Source organism: Mirounga leonina, unplaced genomic scaffold (assembly GCF_011800145.1).
Source record: "Mirounga leonina isolate KUSES-001 unplaced genomic scaffold, KU_Mleo_1.0 Mir_154, whole genome shotgun sequence".
Classification (NCBI taxonomy): domain Eukaryota; kingdom Metazoa; phylum Chordata; class Mammalia; order Carnivora; family Phocidae; genus Mirounga; species Mirounga leonina.
This window is the reverse complement of record NW_023270389.1, coordinates 1,221,882-1,245,416: the sequence shown is the minus strand read 5'-3', so window position 1 is coordinate 1,245,416 and position 23,535 is coordinate 1,221,882. Positions and strand designations below refer to the sequence as shown.

General features: G+C 62.3%; 4 protein-coding genes across 4 annotated transcripts in view; 3 read left to right on the top strand and 1 right to left on the bottom strand.

Moving 5' to 3' along the window:
- Positions 1-941: 941 nt before the first annotated feature.
- Positions 942-5,271, top strand: GBA (glucosylceramidase beta). The gene is made up of 11 exons (XM_035009754.1): positions 942-1,114; positions 1,455-1,542; positions 1,791-1,982; positions 2,104-2,250; positions 2,559-2,692; positions 2,908-3,080; positions 3,314-3,551; positions 3,871-4,095; positions 4,462-4,625; positions 4,895-5,011; positions 5,111-5,271. The coding sequence occupies exons 1-11, from the start codon at positions 1,088-1,090 to the stop codon at positions 5,214-5,216; spliced, it is 1,611 nt and encodes a 536-aa protein (XP_034865645.1). The 5' UTR covers positions 942-1,087; the 3' UTR covers positions 5,217-5,271.
- A 341-nt stretch (positions 5,272-5,612) lies between these two features.
- Positions 5,613-10,466, bottom strand: MTX1 (metaxin 1). The gene is made up of 9 exons (XM_035009755.1): positions 10,197-10,466; positions 9,966-10,100; positions 8,928-8,997; positions 8,727-8,806; positions 7,178-7,270; positions 6,829-7,011; positions 6,625-6,701; positions 6,059-6,213; positions 5,613-5,956 (listed from the first exon to the last, which is right to left on the bottom strand). The coding sequence occupies exons 1-9, from the start codon at positions 10,464-10,466 to the stop codon at positions 5,742-5,744; spliced, it is 1,278 nt and encodes a 425-aa protein (XP_034865646.1). The 3' UTR covers positions 5,613-5,741.
- Positions 10,467-11,265: 799 nt separating this feature from the next.
- On the top strand, positions 11,266-21,205 carry THBS3 (thrombospondin 3). Its single transcript, XM_035009753.1, has 23 exons — positions 11,266-11,439; positions 12,463-12,669; positions 13,220-13,476; positions 13,589-13,691; positions 14,488-14,514; positions 14,727-14,809; positions 14,902-14,953; positions 15,079-15,227; positions 15,497-15,637; positions 15,809-15,886; positions 16,244-16,396; positions 16,572-16,682; positions 16,936-17,043; positions 17,304-17,463; positions 17,715-17,833; positions 17,959-18,011; positions 18,271-18,464; positions 18,629-18,807; positions 18,906-18,954; positions 19,124-19,320; positions 19,559-19,731; positions 20,660-20,799; positions 20,890-21,205. The coding sequence occupies exons 1-23, from the start codon at positions 11,361-11,363 to the stop codon at positions 20,946-20,948; spliced, it is 2,871 nt and encodes a 956-aa protein (XP_034865644.1). The 5' UTR covers positions 11,266-11,360; the 3' UTR covers positions 20,949-21,205.
- Positions 21,206-23,432: 2,227 nt separating this feature from the next.
- Positions 23,433-23,535, top strand: part of MUC1 (mucin 1, cell surface associated) — a 2,992-nt gene continuing 2,889 nt past the window's right edge. The window contains exon 1 of the mRNA XM_035009571.1: positions 23,433-23,493. Within this exon, the coding sequence (XP_034865462.1) occupies positions 23,433-23,493 (61 nt within the window). The remainder of the gene's footprint in view (positions 23,494-23,535) is intronic.

The window sequence follows — 23,535 nt, the reverse complement described above, 5'->3', positions numbered from 1 at the left end:
TCTCTCTCTCAAATAAATAAATAAAATCTTTAAAAAAAAAAAAAAGATTATTTTCAGGGCGCCTGGGTGGCTCAGTTGGTTAAGTGACTGCCTTCGGCTCAGGTCATGATCCTGGAGTCCCTGGATCGAGTCCCGCATCGGGCTCCCTGCTCGGCGGGGGGTCTGCTTCTCCCTTTGACCCTCCTCCCTCTCGTGCTCTCTGTCTCTCATTCTCTCTCTCAAATAAATAAATAAAATCTTAAAAAAAAAAGAACAATATAAAAAATAAAATTTTTACATGGTGTTAAATAAATTTTCCAGATTCATGAAATTTAAAGCAGTGGATTACATATATTTATTAATTTTCTGTAAAGCCAAAGCAATCTATTTGCCCTGTGCTAACTTGTACTCAAAAGAAATTAAGGGGCGCCTGGGTGGCTCAGTTGGTTGGGCGACTGCCTTCGGCTCAGGTCATGGTCCTGGAGTCCTGGGATCGAGTCCCGCATCGGGCTCCCTGCTCGGCGGGGGGTCTGCTTCTCCCTCTGACCCTCCTCCCTCTCATGCTCTCTGTCTCTCATTCTCTCTCGCAAATAAATAAATAAAATCTTTAAAAAAAAAAAAAAGATTATTTTCAGGGCGCCTGGGTGGCTCAGTTGGTTAAGTGACTGCCTTCGGCTCAGGTCATGATCCTGGAGTCCCTGGATCGAGTCCCGCATCGGGCTCCCTGCTCGGCGGGGGGTCTGCTTCTCCCTCTGACCCTCCCCCCTCTCATGTGCTCTCTCTCTCTCTCTCAAATAAATAAATAAAATCTTAAAAAAAAAAAAAAAGTTGTCATCCACACATGCCTTCCAGTTTCACAGGATGAGTAATCGCCAACAGCCAGGAGGAAGCGAGCCGCCCTTTACAAGTATGGTTGCCGTTGCTTCACTTCCTGTATCATGTGACCCGCCCATAGTCGTCACATGACCCATCCACTCCATTCGGCCGGAATTCAACCTGCAGGGCTAATTCGGGGTCTATAGCTCCTGCCGGTACCTGCATCCCTGTTCTTATTTAGTGGATCCTCCGTCCTTCTGAGGTTTGAACCGTGCAGTCCCCTCACCTGGTGATGGAGCTTTCAGGTCCTCCCAGAGAGGTGAGTGGGCCCAGGCTCCCCATCGGTCCTGTCACGCTGCTTCTGGAATCCTGGCCATCCGGACCCTGGAATTCAATGAATGACAGTTTCCTCCAGCCCAGGCCATCATGGCTCTTCGACGGAGGGGCAGATGGAGCAGGGGAGGGGTGGAGGGAGAGGCGGTGGGAAGAGGAGAGGAGAAGGGTCCTGGTTGGGGTGGGCAGCACCCAGCAGTCTGTGGGCCTTGTTCTGGCCCTGTTAAAGGAGGGTGGAAGACTAGGCTGTGGGCACCCAGCCCACAGGAGGGCAGCTGGGCGTGGAGAGGGGCTTGCCTTCTAGCCAGTCGTCATTCTGTCCTCAGGAATGTCCCCGGCCCCTGGGCAGGGTAGGCATCATGGCTGCTAGCCTCACGGGATTTCTTCTACTTCAGGCAATATCGTGGGCATCAGGTAAGCGAGGCACGGAGAGGGGAGGGAGCCCCCCGCCTCCGTCTGCCTGATGGTCCTTGGTCCCCTTCTGGCATACAGGAGCACCAGTGGGTGTGGAATAAACCCTTCTGAGCGACTGAGACCAAGCTTGGGTGGGGGCACAGCGAGAGGAGTTTTGAAATCCGTGTTGTCTGTCCTTCTGACCTGTGTGTCCCTTCTCAGTCTTCGTCCTGTAGCCCTAGCCTCTGCTTGTGCTCCTTCCCTCCCAGGTGCCCGGCCCTGCAGCCCTAAAAGCTTTGGCTACAGCTCAGTGGTCTGTGTCTGCAATGCCACGTACTGCGACTCTCTTGAGCCCCTGACCCTGCCTGCCCCCGGCACCTTCAGCCGGTATGAGAGCACGCGCAGCGGGCGCCGAATGGAGCAGAGCCTGGGGACCATCCGGGCCAATCACACGGGCACAGGTGACCACGGCATCCCCGCCCCCAGGGCAGGCTGGGGTCCCCCCGGAGCTGTCATGCCAGTGACCACCACGACTTTCTTCCCTGCGCACTGAGACCCTTCGTTCCCTGTGCGTGTTCTCAGGGCTGCTGCTGACCCTGCAGCCAGGCCAGACGTTCCAGAAAGTGAAGGGCTTTGGAGGGGCCATGACAGATGCAGCTGCTCTCAACATCCTCGCCCTGTCACCCCCTGCCCGGGATCTGCTGCTCAAATCCTATTTCTCTGAAGAAGGTGAGGAAAAGGGGGACAAGATGACAGCGTGACTGGCACCCCGACCTTTCCGCTGACCATGACTTCCACGCATCCCTGACATTTGGGTCCTCTCTCAATGCCCGGTGAAGTAAGAGTGTCCCGCCTGCCTCTCACTGAGCGCGTAGGGATGCTGAGGCTCAGAAAGCCTGGCTCTGCAGGCCCCAGCCCCGGAGCCCAGGCTCCCTTTGGCCTGCCTTGGACATCATTTAGGACTGGCAGGGGGCAGGCCAGGTCCCACACTCTCCTGCTGACCCAGACCCTCCTGTCTTGGCCTTGCCTTCCTGCAGGAATCGAGTACAACATCATCCGGGTCCCCATGGCCAGCTGTGACTTCTCCGTCCGCACCTACACGTACGATGATACCCCTGACGACTTCGAGTTACGCGGCTTCAGCCTCCCTGAGGAGGACGTCAAGCTTAAGGTGGGCACTTGGCCTGGCGGAGTCGATGCCTGCCGGCTGAGAAGCCTCAGGCCGGAGCAGTCTGCGGAGAGACGCGGAACCTGCCCCCGGCTCTGTTGTGTTCTGGGGTGGGGGGGGCAGGGCGGGGGCCGACGGCTAGGCCTGATGCACTGGTCGGGCCAGTCTGTCCGTATTCCAGCTCTGGGAATCTCTCTCCTCACCTGCACGGTCTCCAGATACCCCTGATTCACCAAGCCCTGGAGCTGGCCCGGCGCCCTGTGTCGCTGTTCGCCAGTCCCTGGACATCACCCACGTGGATGAAGACCAACGGGGCCGTGAATGGGAAGGGGTCACTCAAGGGTCGGCCCGGGGATCTCTACCACCAGACCTGGGCCAGATACTTTGTGAAGTAAGGGAGCTACAAGGCCATGGGGTCTGGACCAGCTCCCCTCTTGGACACCCTCGTCTCTGCCCCACCCCTGGACCTTGGCCACCCCCAGACTGGACTCCTCAGACCACCTTTCTACCTTCTGGGCCTTTCAGACTTGGCCTGTCAGTTTTCCCCCCTTGATGGGCCTCCTGTTCCCCAGGGTCTTGGTTCCTTTTCTTGGCCGGGCTCGCTCACACCCTTTGCCCTGCCAGGTTCCTGGATGCCTATGCAGAGCACAACTTACGGTTCTGGGCAGTGACGGCGGAGAACGAGCCCTCTGCAGGGCTGCTCAGTGGGTACCCCTTCCAGTGCCTGGGCTTCACCCCCGAACACCAGCGAGACTTCATCGCCCGGGACCTGGGTCCTGCCCTTGCCAACAGTATGCACCACAACATCTGTCTGCTCATCCTGGATGACCAGCGCTTGCTGCTACCTCACTGGGCCCAGGTGGTAAGGCCAGGGCCTCCAGGAGTATCCCGGTGACCCCCAAATCTGGCATCCAGGTGGCTGGCGCCCAGAGTGTCTTCCCTGCCCCAACTCTTGGTTCCCAGAATTCCCTGGCCTAGAGCCAGGTGCCCAGGTGGCTCCCCTGGGGTGCTGACCTCCTCTGGATCTCCAGGGCCCCAGGGGTCCCCAGGGTTGTCACCTGAAGCCCCTCTAGTTGCCTGCACCGCACTGCCCATTTCTCAGGGCCTGGTGCTACTTCCAGAACCTTCTGTGCAGGGCCCAGGTTCAGTGGCCCCTGTCCCCTTTGCCCTTCCTGGTAAAGGTGCTGGCGGACCCGGATGCGGCTAAGTACGTCTGTGGCGTTGCCGTACACTGGTACCTGGACTTTCTGGCTCCAGCCAAAGCCACCCTGGGGGAGACGCACCGCCTGTTCCCCAACACCATGCTCTTCGCCTCCGAGGCCTGTGTGGGCTCCAAGTTCTGGGAGCAGAGTGTGCGCCTGGGTTCCTGGGACCGAGGGGGACAGTACAGCCATAGCATCATCACGGTGAGCCCCCAGCGCCCCCACCGGGCACACCACCGCAGACCCTCTTGGTCTCAGCAAGGGAAGGCCTCTTCGCCAACCGTCCCCTGCTTACTTGCTCTTTGGGGCAAGTTTTGGGATCTCGCGATTCCCTCTCACGCCTTCCCTCCCAGACGGGCGCACCCCACCTGCCTCAGTTTCTCAGCTTCTCTTCCGATGCTTCCATCCTCACCACCCCGCCCCCACCTCCACCCCCCCCCCAGTACTGAGGGTATAGAGCACCCATCACGGGGCGGGGCACCCCGTCACCTGTCTTCCTCACACAACCCGTAACGACATCGTCTGGGGACCCTACGTGGAGCCTTTGTCTCTGCTCTGCTCCCACCGCAGAACCTCCTCTACCATGTGGCTGGCTGGACCGACTGGAACCTTGCCCTGAACCTGGAAGGGGGGCCCAACTGGGTGCGCAACTTTGTGGACAGCCCCATCATCGTCGACATCACCAAAGACACGTTTTACAAACAGCCCATGTTCTATCACCTCGGCCACTTCAGGTGAGTAGAGGGTGGGCCCCCTGGCCCACACCAGGCCTGGCATCTCGTGCATGGGCCTACAGCGCCCCCCGGGGGGTGGGCACCGGGGGGAGGCACCGTGGCCCCCCCACCCCCCGCAGGAAGTGAGCAGGTGCGTCAGCGGACGCTGGGGATGGGAAGTGAGGGCGCAGCTTTGGCCGGGGCTCTGGGGGTGGGCAGGGGGACAGTGACTTCTCAGCTGAGTGAGAAGGGAGCGGGCCCCGGCCTGACCGCGCCTGTTCCCACCTCAGCAAGTTCATTCCGGAGGGCTCCCAGAGAGTGGGGCTGCTGGCCAGCGAGAAGAACGGCTTGGACGCCGTGGCCCTGACCCGTCCCGACGGCTCTGCGGTCGTGGTGGTGCTCAACCGGTGAGGGCGGCAGGGCCGGGGGCGGGGGGGCCGGAGAGCGGGGGCCGGACGGCAGCCTCGGCAGGCCGGGTGCTCAGCTTCTCCTCCCCCCTTCGCCAGCTCCCCCGAGGACGTGCCTCTCACCATCGAGGACCCTGGCGTGGGCTTTGTGGAGACGCTGTCCCCGGGCTACTCCATCCACACCTACCTGTGGCGCCGCCAGTGACGGCCCGGCCCGGGCTCGGGCTCGGCGTGGGCATTAAAGGGACAGAGTCGGCTCACGTGCTGTGTGTGGCTGAGGAGGCTCTAGGGGGGCCGGGGGGAGCGTAGGTGACGTAAGCCGGGGAGCAGCGGTTTGGGTGACTCACTCCCCCTGGCCGGGGCCGGGGGCTGGAGGCCCCTCGGGAGAGGACAGGGCAGCCCCAGCGGCCCCACCCCCGTGCTGTGTGCCGGCTCCGTGGAAACTGGGCTGGGGCCCAGGGTGAGCTCACCGTCTGGACAAACACAAGCTGGGGGTGGGGGGCGGCTGAGGAAAGGAGGACATGAGGGAGGCTGGGCCCCACACGGCCCCCTGCACAGCGGCCAGGAAGGACGGTGGCCCCTTAAGGAAGAGAGTGTCTGATTCCGTCAGCGTGGACAGGTTTATTACGGGAGTGGCACCCCACTTCCAGCCGTACTGGCAGTGGGGCAACACGGGGGCCTCTGGAATGTACGACAGTAGAAAACTCAGTCCCGGGGGCGTGAGGACAAGTCACTCCTCTTCATCCTCCTCAGCCATGCTCAGGGACCGTGCACCCGGGGCCCGAGCAGGCGTTGCCCGTTGGATAGAGACAATGCCACTGAGCAAGGCGTAGCCCGCCATGGCTGCCAGGCCCGCCAGCACAGAGAGGATCTGGTTCCGGCGCCGGTACGGTTCCTCCTCAGTCTCCGGGCCCACCGGTGTCTGGCGTGGGGGTGGCACCTCAGCTGAGGAACAAGGAAGGAAGGTGGGGGTGGGGGGCTAGTTCCTGGCCTCCTGCCCACTTTCCCCAGGGCTGGTGCCCACCCCTTCCCCCGTCTGCCCCTTACCTCCATCCCAGGGGAAGTAGAGGCTGAGGATGTGTGTGCAGTAGGCGCAGAGGTTCTGCAGCCCCCGCAGGTGGGCCTGCAGCTTCCCGCTGGGCAGCTTGGCCTGCAGCAGCAGGGCCAAGTAGCTGAAGACAAAGGCGTCCAGGGAGGCGGGGCTGGAGCAGAGAGAGAGGGCAGGAGGAGAGACTGTGGCAGAAGGGGTGGGGACAGAGTGGGAGGAAGAGCGGGCCCTGGGAGGTGGGCTCTGGCAGCAGAGGGCCCCCAGGGGAGGAGAGGACACCCGGTTCTGGACCTGGCGTGGGGAGGGCTCCCCAGGCGGCGCCAGCCTGGCCCTGAATGGGACTCTATCCCGGGGCTGCATAAAGGGCACATTGAGCGCCCCGCAGCCCTGTGGGCCCCCCCTATGCCTGGCAGCCCTCCCACCTCACACACAGCCCCACTGTCATCAGGCCCAGTGTCTGTCCCAAGGACCTCTCGTCCGGCGCCTGAGCCACCCCAGTCCCTGCGGCGACACCGGAACCCGTATCTTCTCCCAAACCACCTATCTTTCCCGGAGACAGACTCACGCATCTCCGAAGAAGAACTTCTGAGAGCCCAGGCGCTGGGAGAGCAGGGTCAGGCACTCCCGAGCCTCTTGGTACAGCTGTAGGGAGGACACAAGGCAGGCTCGTGGCTGCGGGAACAGAGCCACCTCCCGGCCTGGGCAGCCCCATTCCTGACCATCGTCTTTGGGGCTCCTCTCCTACAGCAGCCCCCTGCCCCAGAGGTACCTCCTTCTCCAGCTCTTCCTCGTTCTCAGGCCTGTGCTTCCCGCCCAGCAGCTGCAGCCGCTCCATGAACTGCCGCTGCATGCGGCCGGGAAGGAAGAAGTTCAGGGGAAAGGGCATGGCCTCCGCGTACCACTTCCGGGTCACTTCCACATAGTTCTTGGTGTCTACCCAAAAAGTATGTATCTGGATTGGGGAGGTAGGAAGGAGGAAGCAGGTCTGAGTCAGTGCAGCTGCCTGACTTAGGGTGGGCTTCCGTGCTGCCCCTGGCCTCCGTGTGTGTGAGTGTGTCCATGACCCCCCCACCCCCCCCTTACTGGCCACGAACGCTGGGAGGTCTGGGCGCACTCACCAGCACCGGGAGCAGCTTCTCCTCCAGCAGGGACATGAAGGCCAACGTGTCTGCCCCTTGCCGGGCTGACAGATCATAATCAGCGTTGTACTTCTGTGGAGGAGATGCCCGTGAGGCGGACACCAGGAGGCTCCAGGGCACGTCCCCAAGGAGGGAGGCATCCTGTCTGGTGCTACCCTCACGGCCTCTGAGTGTAGCAGAGGTAGAGCAAGCAGCTTTTCCTGCTGAGGCCCCCTTGCCTGGGCCCGTTCAGTAGCCTGTTGCTGTTGGCGGAAAGCCTGGGCCTCAGAGCCTGCTGGCCATCAAGGTCGGGCGCCCACTGTGGGGAGAAAGGCAGGCCCAGCCGCAAACCAGGAGCAGCTCCCGGAGCCTCCACAGAAAGCTGGCAGCATGCCTGCTGACGGCGACTTTCTAACAGGAACTTCCCCAGTCCAGGCACCACACGGCTGGCAGAGCGGAGCTCAGATGCCGTGTGGGCCTCAGTCCATGCCCCAGGAACTAGGCGACGCCTTCCTCATGCCCAGGGCCCCTTGGCTTGTTCTCTCAATGCCCAGGGCTATTTCTTCTATTTCATTCCATGGCCCGGGCGCCACCACACACATTCTAACCGTACCCCAGCTCTCAGCCTGCCACACCTTTGTAGGCTCCAGTGTCTGGTCCTCAGCAACCCTCTCCACATCCTGAGCAAGTTTTGTCCCCACATAACCTCTGGAACATGATCCTTAAAAAAAAAATCTCTCTGAGCCTCAGATTCTCCCCTGTAGAATCTTCTCTCAATGTGGCTGTGTTAGGAGAACACTCTGGAAACTGCAAAAGCTGTGCTCATACGTAAGGAATCAGGGCAGTGGCCCAGTCCCTGCCAGGAACTTTGCATTCTACCTGGATCCCCTCTCTCCATGCCTCCCAAGCCTCCACTGAATTCCCCAGCTCCTCCACCCTTTGGAAAGCAGAAATGAAGAAGAGGCCCCACTTCTGACAAGTGTTCCCATGAATGAGGAGCCATTGGGAAGATCCTAAGCCCCCTCCTTTCACAAACAAGGAACTTAAAGCTCTGAGAGGTGAAAGAACTTGCCCAAGGTCACACAGTCAAGGACAGGGGGAAGAGCACAGTCAAGGTATCCCTAGTTCTCTTGTAACACTCCCTCCACTTCCCCACGCTGGCTTGAAGCCTTGTCCATCCTAAGCCCCATATCCAGCCCAACCTAGTCCTGTGAGAAGGACAGGAGCCACCTTTGAGGGCCTCGTCTGAGCCAGATGTTCTCTTCTGCCCTCCTTTCCCTTCCCTGTGTCATCAGCCCGTTCACCTCTCCCTCCCTGCCCAGCAGGCAAAAGGCACTGTGCCTCGAGATGCCTCCCCAGCTCCCCAGCTTCATGCCTGGCCTAGTGCTTTACTGCTCTCAGCAGCTCTGGGTGTGTCTCTCCCATCGGACTACGTGTTCCTTGAAGCTCTGGGTCTCCTGCATCTAGCTCGACATTTATCAATAAAGGTGTGTTGCACTGAAATGACTGAACCACTCTCACTGGCAGCCCTCCTTCCCGAGCCACCTACCTCTTTTCGAAGGTGGGTGATGATTTTGTGTGGTACCGAGATGACCTCTCCATGACTGGTCCGGAGGGCAGGCAGAGTTCCTGACATTGAGAAAAAAGGACGCCCACCAGACCCTTAGCTGCCTATCCATATGGATTTACACCACATTCCTGTCCGTCTCCTGCTCCACCCCTTCCTCACCCCCCTAGGAACATGGGGTACCTGAAGGGCTCTGCCAGGGGTTGGTGATCTTGTGCACCTTGAGTGGGGCACCAGTAAATCTGGCATAGGTCTGCAGGGAAGGAAGCAGAAGGCAGAGAGGCCCCCAGAGGGGATCAGGAAGAGAAGTAACATCTGTTGAATTCCTTTTGTGCTACGCTTAGTACCTGCCTCACAGAAGAAGAGGTGGGCGTTATGGTTGCCATTTTACAATGGGCAACACAGGGCTGAGAGAGTGTGGCCAGGTCTGCCACTCAAAGCCTCCCCTCTGTCCCCTCTCCTGCCATCTACCTGATGTACACATAGCCTCCTAAGTTCCTCCCAACCAGTACATCCCCTTCCTTGGAAGCACTGACCATGTCCTTCTCTGGGAGTCTCTGTGGCCTGTTCCTACTTAAACCTTAGCACCCGAACACATTACTTTCATTTGCTAACATGTCTGCCGTTCTGCAAACAACTGCAGGGGAGAATCTAAGTCTTACTCATCTTTGCGTGCCAATGTGCGGTATTTGGAAGAGGCCTGATACGTGCTTATTAAATGAAGGATGAGTGAATGAATGAACTAGTCTTTCTGACTGCAAAGCTCTTTCCACAGAGCCTGGCGGTAAGCCTTTTGGCTCAATAAATAAGCTCAGTAAACGCTGCTCAGTGAGGAGGAGGAAAGGGAGGCTGAGAAGACAGGAGTGCCGAGCCCGAGAGCCCGGAGGTCGTCCGGGCTCAGTAAACCCCAGATGAAGAAGCAGCGCTCAGAGACGAGAAGGGATCGCCCCAAGGTCACATAGCCAGTAAGTGGATGAGCAAGGACTTACGACCCATTTCCTGAACCCCCAACCAGGCCTCTTGCTGCGGCTGCACGAAACCTAGGCTGTTAAGCCATAGGGCACCGAGCCCATATGGGCCAGGCACAGTCTTTGATTGCCTCAGTTTCCCCCAGTGCTCCCGCGCTGAGGCGCCCTGGCAAAATCCGGACGATCGGCCAGTTCGGTCCCCCCCCGCCCAGGCCTCCAGAGCGCAGCAGAGGGCAGTGGCGCCACCCCTCACCAGCACGGCCAGGCTGTCCAGATCCACTGACGGTAGCCCCCAGCCCCCCGACCAGCAGAACAGCTCCATGGGCGCCGCCATCTTGCGCGCCCTCTGTCCCGGAAGCACCTCCCCTCGCGCTTCCGCCCGGCCGCGCGCGGCCCCCTCCACCCGCCCCGCCCCTCGGGCCGCCGGAGGCGGGGGCCGGAGCGAGCTCCGAGGCGGGGCGGGGCGGCGCGGGGCGGAGCCGAGGGCTTCTGGGGAGGGCGGCCGCCGCCGGCTCCAGAGGCGGGTCCCGAAGGGGGGAAGGGTTCTCGGCCGGGCCCTCCTCGCGGAGGCTGGGCGCCCCGGCTGCGGGGAGCCCCGGGCCCCCGAGGGCGCGGCGGGTCCCGGCGAAGCGGGTCTCGCGCGCCCGGGCCGGCTCTGGGGTTTCTCGCAGCCCTGCACGCGGTCTGGGCTGCGCCCGGGCCCCGCGGGGCTCGGCCCGGAGCAGGGGCCGCGGGGGGGTCCCCCGAGCCGCATGTTTTCCACAGCGCGTTATGTTTGGAGCCCGCCCCGCGCCGCCTGTCGCCATGGAAACAAAACAGGGGCGGCGGCGGCCGTAGCCGGGTCGGGCTGGGGCCTGGGTGGGGGGAGGGGGTGGGGCTCGCGGCCGTTGCCGGGGTAACGGGAACCGAGGCGCCCCTCCGCTTCATCCGGGTCACGGCCTGCCCGCCAGTACCCCATGTGTTCCCTGTTGGCCCCGGCCCCTCGCCTGCCCCCTGGCTTACTCCCGGCCCTGCTGGCCCTTTCCTCGTTCCCGATTCCTTCCGTCCAACCCCTTCACTGGCCGCTGTGTTAGGCTGGCCCTCCAGTTCCTAGCAGGGGCCTCCACGTTTTCCCAGGAATGAGGCACGTGTCAGGGGACCCCCGCCCCAATAAGGAGCACTTGCTTCGTCAGAGCAGCGAAGTTCAAGCCATGTGGGCATCCCCTGGGCACGATAGCAAGCCAGTTTGCACCACTCCCTTGGCATCCTCTGATGCCAGTTGTGGAATAATGCCCACTGTCTGGCACTGCCCCTGCCTGGGGTTCCTGCCTTCCCCGACTGTAACTTACAGAAAACAGTAGCGTTCGGTAGTGGCCCCCAGCAGCGAGATGCCAGGAGGGAGGGAGGCACCTGGGAGGGAGGACCGTTAGGGAGAGGCAGGAGGCAGGGAGGCCTCCAGACTCTTCCCCAGTGCCCCTGGTTCCCAGGGCTGGGGATGCCTCCGGGCTGATTGGCAGCTCTTTGTTTCAGCCCCCCCTCACCCGCCTGATGGCCCCCCCCCCTTCACCTCCCCCTTCCAGTCCCTCCGCCCCCCGCTCCTGCTCTCTCCGCCTAGCCTTTTCCCCTCCCAGCCGCCTGCCTGCCAGGGGTAGTGAGCCAGCTGAGCGGCATGGAGACGCAGGAACTTCGAGGGGCCCTGGCTCTTCTCCTCCTTTGCACTTTCGCATCTGCCAGTCAGGACCTGCAGGGTAAGCCTGTCTCCATCCTCTTAGACCCCGCTGGGCCTCCTCCCCGTTTGCCCCCAGCCGAGTAGCAGGAAACATGTGGGCCAGGGGAGAGTCCTGAAATTGACCAGGAGGGAAGAATTGGTGAAATTAGGGCCATAGACGGAGGAGTGAACACCAGAGGGTGGTGGGTGAGTAGGAACTGGCCAGGGTCAGCGTGAGGCCGGGGCAGAGGACTCAGGAGCTGGATGCTAGGGCTGCCCCGGCTGGGTTGGTGTCTGAGCATCCGCAGGCAGCCCAGGATCTGGGAGAGCAGTGCAAAGGTGGGCTTCTTCACCCGCTGGGCTCCTGGCTGCCCCAGGACAGGGTGGGGGTGGGGACCGAGAGGTCTGGGCTCTCCCGGAGGTCTGGCTGTGGGATGGGCCTGTGGGTGTGGGAGAGGTAGCTGGAGCAGATGACAGAGGCACGGATTCATTACTGGCTGGAGGGGAAACCACAGACTGGCCAGGACACGGGAGGCAGAGGAGCTGGGTCCTACCTTCCCGTGGGGGAGAGGCAGACAGTACGAGGGTCGGAGCCCTCAGTGGGCAGCTCTTCTCATCCAGAGTGTGTGTGCTGAGCCCCCAGGATGGGAGGAGGGGCGTTCGGGTGTGGAATGAGCCAAACCAGCCCCGTAAAGAGAAACTGCTTTTCCATTTCTGCGCTGTGGGCACCAGGTGCTACTTCTGCGTGGGATCAGCACAGTGGCTCCCTTGCGCCACCTGGTGGGCGCATCTCAGTTGTGCCGGGCGCTGTTTCCGTATTTCCGAGAGGCTCAGGCCTTCGGGTTCCAGAGGGTGGCAGTAGGCAATATTGAGGGAAAGGAAGGCACAACGCCTAGTCTTCTGATAGCAGCAAGGATTGAATTTCAAGAAGGTGACTAACGCTGCCTGGGGGCGGGGGTGGGGGGTAGTGATGAAGGATGCTCCGCCCCTGAGGGCTCAGGGGAAAGGGCAGGCCTTGGCATTTGACCCCTCTCTCTGACCTTGGTAATCCTTGCCTGGCCAGTGATTGACCTGCTGACTGTGGGCGAGTCTCGGCAGATGACAGCTGTAGCAGAGAAGATCCGGGCAGCCCTGCTCACTGCTGGAGACATCTACCTCTTGTCCACCTTCCGCCTGCCCCCCAAGCAGGGTGGGGTCCTCTTTGGCCTCTACTCTCGCCAGGACAACACACGATGGCTGGAGGCCTCAGTTGTGGGCAAAATTAACAAAGGTGACTGGTGGGCATCTCCTTTCCTGCAGCGATGATCCCTTGAGCACTTTCCCTCGTCCCCACTCCCATATCCCTCTTAATTCTCCTTGGGCTCCGTGGGGGCCCATGGACCCATCCGGCTGTGCTCAGGCACCAGGGGCGCCTGGAATGGGGTGCTTAGGAGGTGCCTCAGGAGGCCAGGTACCCAAACAAGAGAGTGAGGCCTAATACTTGTAGGGAGGGGGTTTTGTACTTGGGGCTGCCTGGGGGAGGGAGAGGCATGTCTACGTGTCCCAGCAAGGGCATTCAGCAGCCCCTCAGATCCCCGGCAGTCCCGTGGGTACAGAACCAGCTGCCACCCTAGCAAGGGACAGAGTGACTGAAGACTAAGGACGTCCTTGTCTCTGAACCGGTTTGAAAGGCGTCTGTTGCGTGCCCATCACATACAAGGTGGCGAGAGATACATAGCTGCCTAGGGGCTGATGGGCATGCCGTCCAGAAGAGTGACTCGAGGCTCAGCTGGGAGACGGGGCGGGGGGCAGGGCCCGCACTGACCTCCCCTCCCGGGCAGTCCTGGTGCGGTACCAGCGAGAGGACAGCAGAGCGCATGCGGTGAGCCTCCAGCAAGCAGGCCTGGCCGACGGGCGCACACACACGGCTCTCCTGCGTCTCCGCGGCCCTGCCCGACCCAGCCCTGCCCTGCAGCTCTATGTGGACTGCAAACTGGGAGACCAGCATGCTGGCCTCCCTGCGCTAGCCCCCATTCCTCCAGCGGAGGTCGATGGGCTGGAGATCCGGACTGGACAGAAGGCGTATTTGAGGATGCAGGTGAGCAGGGCGGGAGGGCCCCCGAGTTCCTGCAGATGCATTTTGCAGCAGCAGGGGGAGGAGGAGCTGATGGATTTTCCCACCCTACTCTGCTCCTGTCCCCCCCACCCAGGGCTTCGTGGAATCTATGAAAATGATTCTGGGCGGGTCCATGGCCCGGGTGGGAGCCCTGAGTGAGTGTCCATTCCAGGGGGACGAGTCCATCCACAGTGCAGGTAACACGGAGCTGACGTTCTGGACCCCAAATCACTTCCTGTGGTCTTTGTTGGTTCTCATCTCCTTGTCTTCCCCTTAACGCTCATTGCTTTGGCTCACTCATTTTCTGGGGCTTCTGACCCTGTTACCCCCAATCTCCTTTGCCTCTGGCTCTGTGATCTCCAAAAGTTACAGCCATCCCAGGAGGCGTGGCTCGAAAAGTCTCCCTGTTCAGGTGGCCCCGCCTCCCACGGTGGCTGGGAAAATAGAGCGATCGAGGAGAAGAATAGAACTCCCAAGCTCTCCGTGTGGGGGTGAGAAAGTTAACTGCTTGGTCTTGGTGACCCAGGGAAGGGTCTTGGGTCTTTCTTAGCTTTCGTGGGAGGCTGTCACCCACCAGCAGTCTGAGCATTGTCCATCTGCCTGGTGTCTCTGACAAGGATGTTCAGAGGTTCTTACCTAAACAAAATGCCCACTTCTCCCAGAAGCTTGGTAGGGGGGCTGGAGCGGAAATGGAGTGGACTGGGGGCCTGGCCCTGCTCTGGGTCACCTCTCACTTGGATCCCTTCTGCTGCTTCTAGGCCTGGGAACCAGGAGGATCTGGGTTTTGACTGTGAGGCAACCCCCTTGGAGGGTCCCTCACCCAGTGGGGAGAGCTGGTGCTGCCTGCCCGTCACCTCTGCCCTCCTACCATCCAACTGCCCGTCCTTCTTCCAAGACTCCTCTAGGCCTTTGTTCCTGCCCCTCTTTTCCTTCCTCCTCCTCACCGGCCTGGCCCTCTTCACGTCTCTACCCTCTGTGTTTTCTCCTCTCCAGTGACCAACGCACTCCACTCCATCCTAGGTGAGCAGGCCACAAGGAGGGGGGAGGGGCGAGAGGCTGGGGAGGAGGTCCAGGGCTTGGGCAGCGGCCTGAAACAAAGTCCTCTTTGGCCAGGAGAGGGGTGGGGTTTAAAGGCAGGGTGGGCAGCAGGGGCAGGAATTGGCTTACTACCCCAAAGAGGGACCAGGGCTGTGGCCCAGTTCTGAGCTTCTCTGCACCCGGGGCTCTGGCAGGTGAGCAGACCAAGGCGCTGGTCACCCAGCTCACTCTCTTCAACCAGATCCTGGTGGAGCTGCGCGATGATATCCGAGACCAGGTTTGAGCACGCTGGTGGAGGGGGCGGCACTGGCTCTGGGATGGGGTGGTGGGTGCGAGGAGCTGGCTTGTCCCCGTTCTTCTGTCCACCAGGTGAAGGAAATGTCTCTGATCCGAAACACCATCATGGAGTGTCAGGTGTGCGGTGAGTGGGAGAGGGGGGTGGGCGCCAGGTGGCATCCCCGTGGTCCCCACCCCGTGGCTTCGGGCTCCACTTCCGGGGATTGGCACGGCCACCTCTGGGTGGCTCTGACCGTGCCCACCCCTCAGGCTTCCACGAGCAGCGTTCCCACTGCAGCCCCAACCCCTGCTTCCGAGGCGTGGACTGCATGGAAGTGTACGAGTACCCTGGCTACCGCTGCGGGCCCTGCCCCCCTGGCCTGCAGGGCAACGGCACCCACTGCGCTGACGTCAATGAGGTGGGGGAGGGTAGCCTGCGAGGGCACGGAGAGTGAGGAGAGGCCAAGGAGGTGGGGTGGGTGTCAGCCAGGATGAGAGGAGCCCGGGCTTTAGGACGGTGGGAGACAGGAAGAGAGGTGAGGAAGGAGGGCACGAGGGTCGTGGCGCAGACCGAGGGCCACGTCGGGGGAGGGCCACGTGGAGGCCCGGGGGTGGGGGGGGGAGGGCAGTGGGGCCAGGTGGGGAGAGCACAGGCAAGGGCCTGACCACCCCCTCCTTCGTCCCGCAGTGCGCTCACACTGACCCTTGCTTCCCTGGGGCCAGCTGCATCAACACCGTGCCCGGCTTCCACTGTGAAGCCTGTCCTCGAGGCTACAGAGGCACCCGGGTGTCCGGTGTGGGCATCGACTATGCCCGCGCCAGCAAACAGGTCAGGCCGAGTGGAGCGTGGAGACGAGTTCTTGGCCTTGCGGGGCCCAGGGGCTAACGGGCTGGACACGGGGTCCTTGTGATAAATGGGCTGGGGCTCTGGGCGGGTGCGCTGGCTTTGCTGGAGGGGACCCGCCGTAGGTCCGGTTCCACCTAGAGTCTGCCCCTTCAGGTCTGCCATGATGTGGACGAATGCAACGATGGGAACAACGGTGGCTGTGACCCAAACTCCATCTGCACCAATACTGTGGTGAGCCGAGTGCCCGGAGTGTGTCGGGAGTGCTGGGGTGTGCGAACCCCGCTTCAGGCCTGCTGCTCCCCCTCCTCCTTCCCTAGGGCAGGCCACACAGACGTGGCACACTGGTTTGGAATCCTGGTTCTGCTTCTTACCGTGACCGTTAGCAGGTCTCCTGAGGGTCAGTCCTCACTTGAAAACTGGGGCTGAGATACACCTCGAAAGGCTGCCAGGAGAGCCCAAAGGCGATGACTGCCCGAGCTGGCTTCAGGCTGGGAGTGCCCACTCTGCACCCCTCGGGCAGGACAGCCCCGGTCCGGGGTGCCCGGCGGGCTGACCCTCCTCCCTGAGACACTGCTTCCCTGTTCTTAGGGCTCCTTCAAGTGTGGCCCCTGTCGCCTGGGCTTCCTAGGCAACCAGAGCCAGGGCTGCCTCCCAGCCCGCACCTGCCACAGCCCAGCCCACAGCCCCTGCCACGTCCACGCGCACTGTCTCTTCGAACGCAACGGGGCAGTGTCCTGCGCGGTGAGCTAGGCCTGGGGCTTGGGGGGGAAGGGGAGACTCCGCTTAAGGCCTGGGATGGGGGCCCACATGGGAAGGGGCCCAGGAACTGGTTGGTGAGAATGGGGGCTGGAGCAGGAAAAGGCTGGGGTGTGAGGAGCCGGCCCTGGCCCTCATTCCTACCCTTCCCGTTGCCCAGTGTAACGTGGGCTGGGCCGGGAATGGGAATGTGTGTGGGACCGACACAGACATCGATGGCTACCCGGACCAGGCCCTGCCATGCATGGACAACAACAAACACTGCAAGCAGGTGTGGGGCAGGCGGGCAGGCAGGCAGGCTGGGGCAGGAGTGAGCGCCTAGGCTGGGGTGGGTGCCCAGGCTGGGGCGGGGCAGCGGGGGCAGGCTGGGGCAGGGGTGGGTGCCCAGGCTGGGGCAGGCAGGCTGGGGTGGGTGCCCAGGCTGGAGCGGGGGGGGGGGGCAGCCTGGGGCAGGCGGGCAGTGGTGAGCGCGCAGGCTGGGGCAGGCCACAACCCATCCTGCCTCTTCCTCCCCTGACCTTTAGGACAATTGCCTTTTGACACCCAACTCTGGGCAGGAAGATGCTGATAACGATGGCGTGGGGGACCAGTGTGATGATGATGCCGATGGGGATGGGATCAAGAATGTCGAGGTGGCTCCTGGCAGTCCTGTCCCTTTCAGCTCCTCTGCTCCCCTCCATGCCTTGTCCCATAACCCTGTCCCCCCTTGGTCCTTGGCGGCTCTGCAGGACCTCAGTGCTCAGTTAGGGAGGCATAAACCCTGTGCCAGGACAAGGTGGATTCCGTGGAGGGCGGGTGGGCGGGCCGGCACGTCGTGGTGACTGCAGACACGTGCACGGGACGAGGTGAGGGCTAGGTGGCCAGGGAGGCCTGACTCTTCCTCTCACCTCAGGACAACTGCCGGCTCTTCCCCAACAAGGACCAGCAAAACTCTGATACAGATTCGTTCGGGGATGCCTGTGACAACTGCCCCAACGTTCCCAACAATGACCAGAAGGACACGGACGGCAACGGGGAAGGGGACGCGTGTGACAACGATGTGGATGGGGACGGTGCCGCTGGGGCTGGGGACTGGGAGGCCCGTGTGGATTTGGGTGCCGGTGGGAAGAAAGGGCAGTTGGGCAGTCTGACGGCCACAGGGGGAGGCCTGGGTGGACAGAGTGCCCTGGGAATGTGAGGCAGGGGGCAGGAGCAGGCCAGAGGGCACGGGCGATTCCCCACCCAGCTGTCCTAGCGGGAGATGAGCTCTGGAAGAGCGCCACCTGCTGTACTCACAGGCCTGTGCCCCCTGCACGTCTTGCAGGCATCCCCAACGGATTGGACAATTGCCCTAAAGTCCCCAACCCCCTGCAGACAGACAGGGATGAGGACGGGGTGGGAGATGCCTGTGATAGCTGTCCTGAGATGAGCAATCCTACGCAGGTACAGGGGTGGGGAGGGCAGGGAGCGGGAGGGCCTGGGGGTGAGGCCCCAGCCCTTCCCATGGGAAGCGTCTGGCCATCGTCTTCAGTTATCAGGAGATGGTGAGAACGGCCCCCCTCTCTCAGACAGATGCAGACAGCGACCTGGTAGGGGATGTCTGTGACACCAACGAGGACAGGTAGGGTGGGCCAAGAGACGGACGGTCCTCCCGGGGTTCCTTTACTTTCCTGCAGTACATTCTCTGTTTCCTGTACGGTTAAGCTTTGATTCTCCACTACTGTTGAGCAGGAAGTCACTCCCCTAGTCTAGCCTCCACTCCTGCTGCTGGACGTTCGCCTCACCTGGCTGACTGCAGGGCACACCCCAGACTTCTGAGCAGAAGAGAGGGCATGGATGTGGTACTTTTAGAGCCTTTACTTGGTGCCTGTTCTGGGCAGCGATGGGGATGGACATCAGGACACCAAGGACAACTGCCCACAGCTGCCAAACAGCTCTCAGCTGGACTCAGACAATGACGGACTTGGAGATGAGTGTGATGGGGACGATGACAATGACGGGGTCCCAGACTACGTGCCTCCTGGTCCTGATAACTGTCGCCTGGTACCCAATCCCAATCAGAAGGACTCAGACGGTGAGGCTGGGGTCCCACAAAGGATTGCACTGGAGGGGGCCCTGCCCAGGGAGAGGAGGCAGGTGCTGCTGGGGAGAAGCCAGGAAGACAAAGCCCGACGGGGGGTAGTCTTGTCTGGAGGCCACGGCCAGGCCTTCCTGAGCACCTGGCCCCGCTCTGCCCAGGCAATGGTGTTGGGGACGTGTGTGAGGATGACTTTGACAATGATGCAGTGGTCGACCCCCTGGACGTGTGCCCTGAGAGTGCAGAGGTGACCCTCACAGACTTCCGGGCCTATCAGACTGTCGTCTTGGATCCTGAGGGTGATGCTCAGATTGATCCAAACTGGGTCGTGCTCAACCAGGTACTTGGGCAGTGGGCTGGGCAGGTGCTTTCAGACCAGACTACCAGGTGGGGCCGCGTACCCGGAACAGGGCTTTCCTCTTCACTGCACACCCCCAGGGCATGGAAATCGTTCAGACCATGAACAGTGACCCCGGCCTGGCAGTTGGTATGTATGGGGCACCCAGTTTGATCCTTTCCACATGGAGGAATCCCACAGGGTCAGAGGGTGGGGGCCAAGCTGGCCATACATGTCACAGGCATCCCTTCCCACCCTGAGTCCGCCGTGGGCCGATGGTGGCTTTGCTGCCCTGACCTTGACCCCACCTGCCCCCCAGGATATACAGCCTTCAATGGTGTGGACTTTGAAGGCACCTTCCACGTGAACACGGTGACTGATGATGACTACGCAGGCTTTCTCTTCAGCTATCAAGACAGCGGCCGCTTCTACGTGGTCATGTGGAAGCAGACGGAGCAGACCTACTGGCAGGCCACACCTTTCCGGGCTGTTGCTCAGCCGGGGCTGCAGCTCAAGGTCTGCGGCTGCCCGGAGCCCCAGTCCAGGGCCCTTCCCCAAAGCCTCCCTGAGCTGGCCCCAGGGCTTCTCCACTGCCTGAGTGGGGAGCCTCTTTCTCAGCCGCCTGGCCTGGAGGTTGGCTCCCCGGGACTCCAGAACGCTCTCCCGCCCACCTTGCCTTCCTTCTCCACCTGCACCTCCCAGCCTGCGGTCTGGGTCCTGTGGGTGATCCAACATCTTTGCCAATACCCTCCAGGCAGTGACGTCAGTGTCCGGCCCAGGTGAGCACCTCCGGAATGCCCTGTGGCACACTGGCCACACCCCTGATCAGGTGCGACTGCTGTGGACGGACCCACGAAACGTGGGCTGGCGTGACAAGACCTCCTACCGCTGGCAGCTGCTGCACCGGCCTCAAGTGGGCTACATCCGGTGAGGGAGGGGCGAGCCCTCCTGAGGGACCCAGGCCAGGCTCCGCTCACCTTTGGCTGGGACTCACCAGTGACGGCCCCTCTGCTCCCCTCTGCTCCACTCCTCGGTGCCATGGGCTGGGACCGGGACCACTTCTCCCTCTCCCCTCCCGCCGCACATGTCCCACCTCAGCCCTGCTCCGCCTCAGGCAGCCTGGGCCCTGGTGCTGGTGCGACCTAGGACCTATAGGTGATGTCGGGCGAGTCCTTCCTCGTCCGAGCTCTGTTTTCCCCTCTGTAAAGTGAGGGCATCTCTGGGAGCCTCTAAACCACAGGCCAGTCTTTGGAGAGGCCCATCACATCCAGCCCCTTCTGGTACATCCCAGAAGCCGCCCCATCACAGTGTCTGACCCGGAAGGGGTCGTCATTTACAGAAGAGTGAACCGAGGCCTAGACTGCACACTTCTTAGTAGCAGGGCTAAGACTTCTCAGTTCAGTGCTGTGTGCACCCCTGTGCATTTCCTAGTTGGTGGGGATGACAGGGAAGGGAGGGGAAATGCAAGAGCCCAGGGTCCACGGACTTGGGTTGGTTCCCCTTTAAGGTGCCTGGGGCTGCAGGGTGCCAGGGCAGGGGATGAGGGAGGGTGGACTAGAGCCTGGGAAGCGGGTGACTTCACCCCCCAGCCCTTTGTGCTCATTGTCATGGCAACCCAATCCTCGCTTGGAATGTGGCTGGTGCTTTGAGATGCAAAGGGGGCGGACAAAGAGGCAGGGGCCCCAGGCCTGAGAAGAGCACCCGTGTCCCTCCCCTTTCCTTCTTCCCTCTCCCTCCTTTCGTTCTCTCCCTCTGGCCCGGTGAGCTCCAGGGGGGTTGGGGATGAGCAGGGGCCTGGGCTTGATGGCCCAGTGCCCACTGGCATCCTAGCACCATGGACACCTATCCTGGACAGGGTGAAGCTCTACGAGGGTCCTCAGCTAGTGGCGGATTCTGGGGTGATCATTGATACAGCCATGCGGGGAGGGCGTCTTGGTGTATTCTGCTTCTCCCAGGAAAACATCATTTGGTCCAATCTCCAATACCGATGCAATGGTGAGACTCCAGACTGAGATCAGCCTGACCTTTCCGACGCCCTCGTGGGAGAGTCCTATCTTCTGACCGTCATCATTTCTGCCTCCTCAGACACCGTGCCCGAGGATTTTGAGCCGTTCCGGAGGCAGCTGCTCCAGGGAAGAGTGTGAAGAGGTGGCCACCAGATTCAGAATCCTGATTTTAGACCCTCTGGCCTTGGGGTCCATCCTGGAGACGCTGGGGTCTAATCTGCAGCAGTTCAGCCAAACACAGACCCCCCCCCCCTCTGGCACCCACAGGAGTTTAGCCCCAGAGGGGTGGGACCCCACTGTTCAGGAGTTGGGAAGCTTTCAAGGGATATTTTTCTCAGGCACTAACCCCAGGAAAGATAACACCACATTGCCATAAAGTTCCAGTGGTTTTCTAAGCTAGTGCATGTTGCTTATTTTAGGGATTTTCTGGGATAGTGTGGGGAGCAGGAAGGAACCTGAGGGGGTGAGGAAGGGGGCTGGTAGGATGAAAGCTGGAGATCTGCAGCAGTTTGGCTGTGTGTGGGGCCGGGTGGAGGAGGGAAGGTGCTGGACTGGGGTAGGTGAAGGATGAGGGGCTAGTCCGAAGACGGCTAAAGCCCTCCCAGCCCCACTTACTCACGGTGGCAGCGGCGACACTCCAGTCTATCTTAGGTCGTCCCGATCGAGAGGAGGGCTGGAGCTGGCCCGCTCGGGGCGAGGGGGAGGCCGGGGGGCCGGGGGGGCCGGAGGCCGGGACGAGTGCAATATTGGCGGGGGAAGGAACAACACTGCACCGCGTCCCGTCCCTCCCGCCCGCCCGGGGCCCGGGATCCCGCTCCGCACCGCCTGCAGCCGGACCAGCCCCAGAACCGGAGTCGCGCCGGGGAGTTGGGTCCACCCTGGATGCCAGAGACTTGGCGCCTGGACGAGGGGGGAGCGGACGGTGGGGGGGGTGCCGGGGGGAGACCGCGGTGGCCCGGAAAGCCGCTTTCCGACACCCAGCCGTTGCGCGCGCTTGCTCTTTAAATACTCGGAGTGCGTGGCGCGGAGCCGTCGCCATGGCGACGCGTGTCCCAGCAACCGGACTGAATGGCTGTTGCCTGGCAACGCCGGGGCAGACGTTTGGGGACCGCCCACTTAGATGCTTGCGCCGTCCCCCGCGGGCGGGTGGGGGGCTTCCGCGCCCCCGCGCCTGCCGCCCGGCTTCCCTCCAGCCCCGCGCACCGAAGTGTTACCAAAGTCCCTTGTCCAGTCTACTCGCTGCGACCGAGAACTGCTCCTAATGCGGACGCAACTGGGGGATGTAACCTCCGGAGGGAGCCCGACCCCGCGCTCCACGTGCGCTGTGCCCCAAATACCTGCCCGCGCCCGAACGTTTCTGCCCTTCGTACCTCTCCCCTGCCATCCCCCCCTCACGTACAGTCCCCTGGTCACCACCACGTGCCTGCCTCCCCCAACTGCACTGTGCTCCCCACGATAGCTCTGGGCCCCAAATACCATTCTGTTGCCCCACCTAGTCTCTGCCTCGTAAACGCGTCATTAACCTGCCCCGTGTCCCCTCCCGCATTCCGCTGTCCTCTCCCGTACACCTCGGTGCCCCTTCCCGGTACCTCGGGACCCCACCCCCGAGCGCCATCTCCTCCGGACTCCGCCCCCACGCGCCCCGGGGTCCCCGTGGCGGTCCGCCCCTCCGCCCACGGAGCGGCGCGTCCCTGCGCGCCGGGGCTCCGCGCGCCCACCCCCCCCCCCCCCCACCCCCCCGCTCCGGCCCCTCCCGCGACCCGGGCGTCCCTGCGTTGTCGCGCGCGGCCGCCAGGCTCCCGGGGGCCGCCAGGGGGCGGGAGAGCCCGGCCCGCCGCCTGGCGGAGGACCGGGCCGGAATGACCCTGCGGTCCCGTGGAGCGTGAAGTGGAACTTTCTTCCCTCGCCCCCTCCTCGGGAGAAAGCCGAGGCGGGAAGGCCGGCTGCTGAACGCGTCGGCAGGGGCGGGGACTGTGGGCTTCGGTGGATCTGCGTGCGGACCGGGACGGGGAGCGGCTGGGACAGGGCGAGGAGCGGCGGCTCCGGGAAGGGGCGGGGGGCGGGGGTCCAAAAGGGGCACCAGCCCACCCTTTCTCGAGGCTTCTCGTTCCTCCCCAGCCCCCACAGCGGGGCTTCGAGGGGTGCAGTGAGAGTGGCAGCGCGGTGAGGGACGTGAGGGCGAGCTTCCTCGGCCTGCTGTCCAGGAGCCTGACCTAGCCCACTTCCTCTGACCCTTTTCTCGCCTTGGTTGTCGCCCTGAGGCTAAAACCGAGAGCCTGGGAGACCCAGGGCCTTGATTCCCCCCACCCTTCACCGCCTTCTGGAGCCAGGGAGTGGTTGGTGAAAGAAGGAGACCACTTGGAGAACAAACAGGTTGTCAGAGGCTTGAGTGGCTGGAGCCCAGGTTTCCCACCTGAGGGGCCAGGAATGACTGGGGAGGAGGCGGAAGCAGGAGGTAGGGAAGGGGGGAGGGGCGGGGTTTTGTCCCCTGTCACCTGCTTTGGCCGAGCCTAGGGCGGGCCAGGGACCGGTATAAAGCGGCAGGTGCCTGTGACCGCCCCACCTCACACGCAGCGCGTTCTGGACACTGCTCTGCCCCTCCCCACCCGGTTCACCACCACCATGACACCGGGCTTCCAGGCCCCTCTCTTCCTCCTGCTCCTGGTAGCCCAACAGCTTACAGGTGAGGGGCACAAGGTGGGAAGGGGGCTGCCTTGCTCATGGC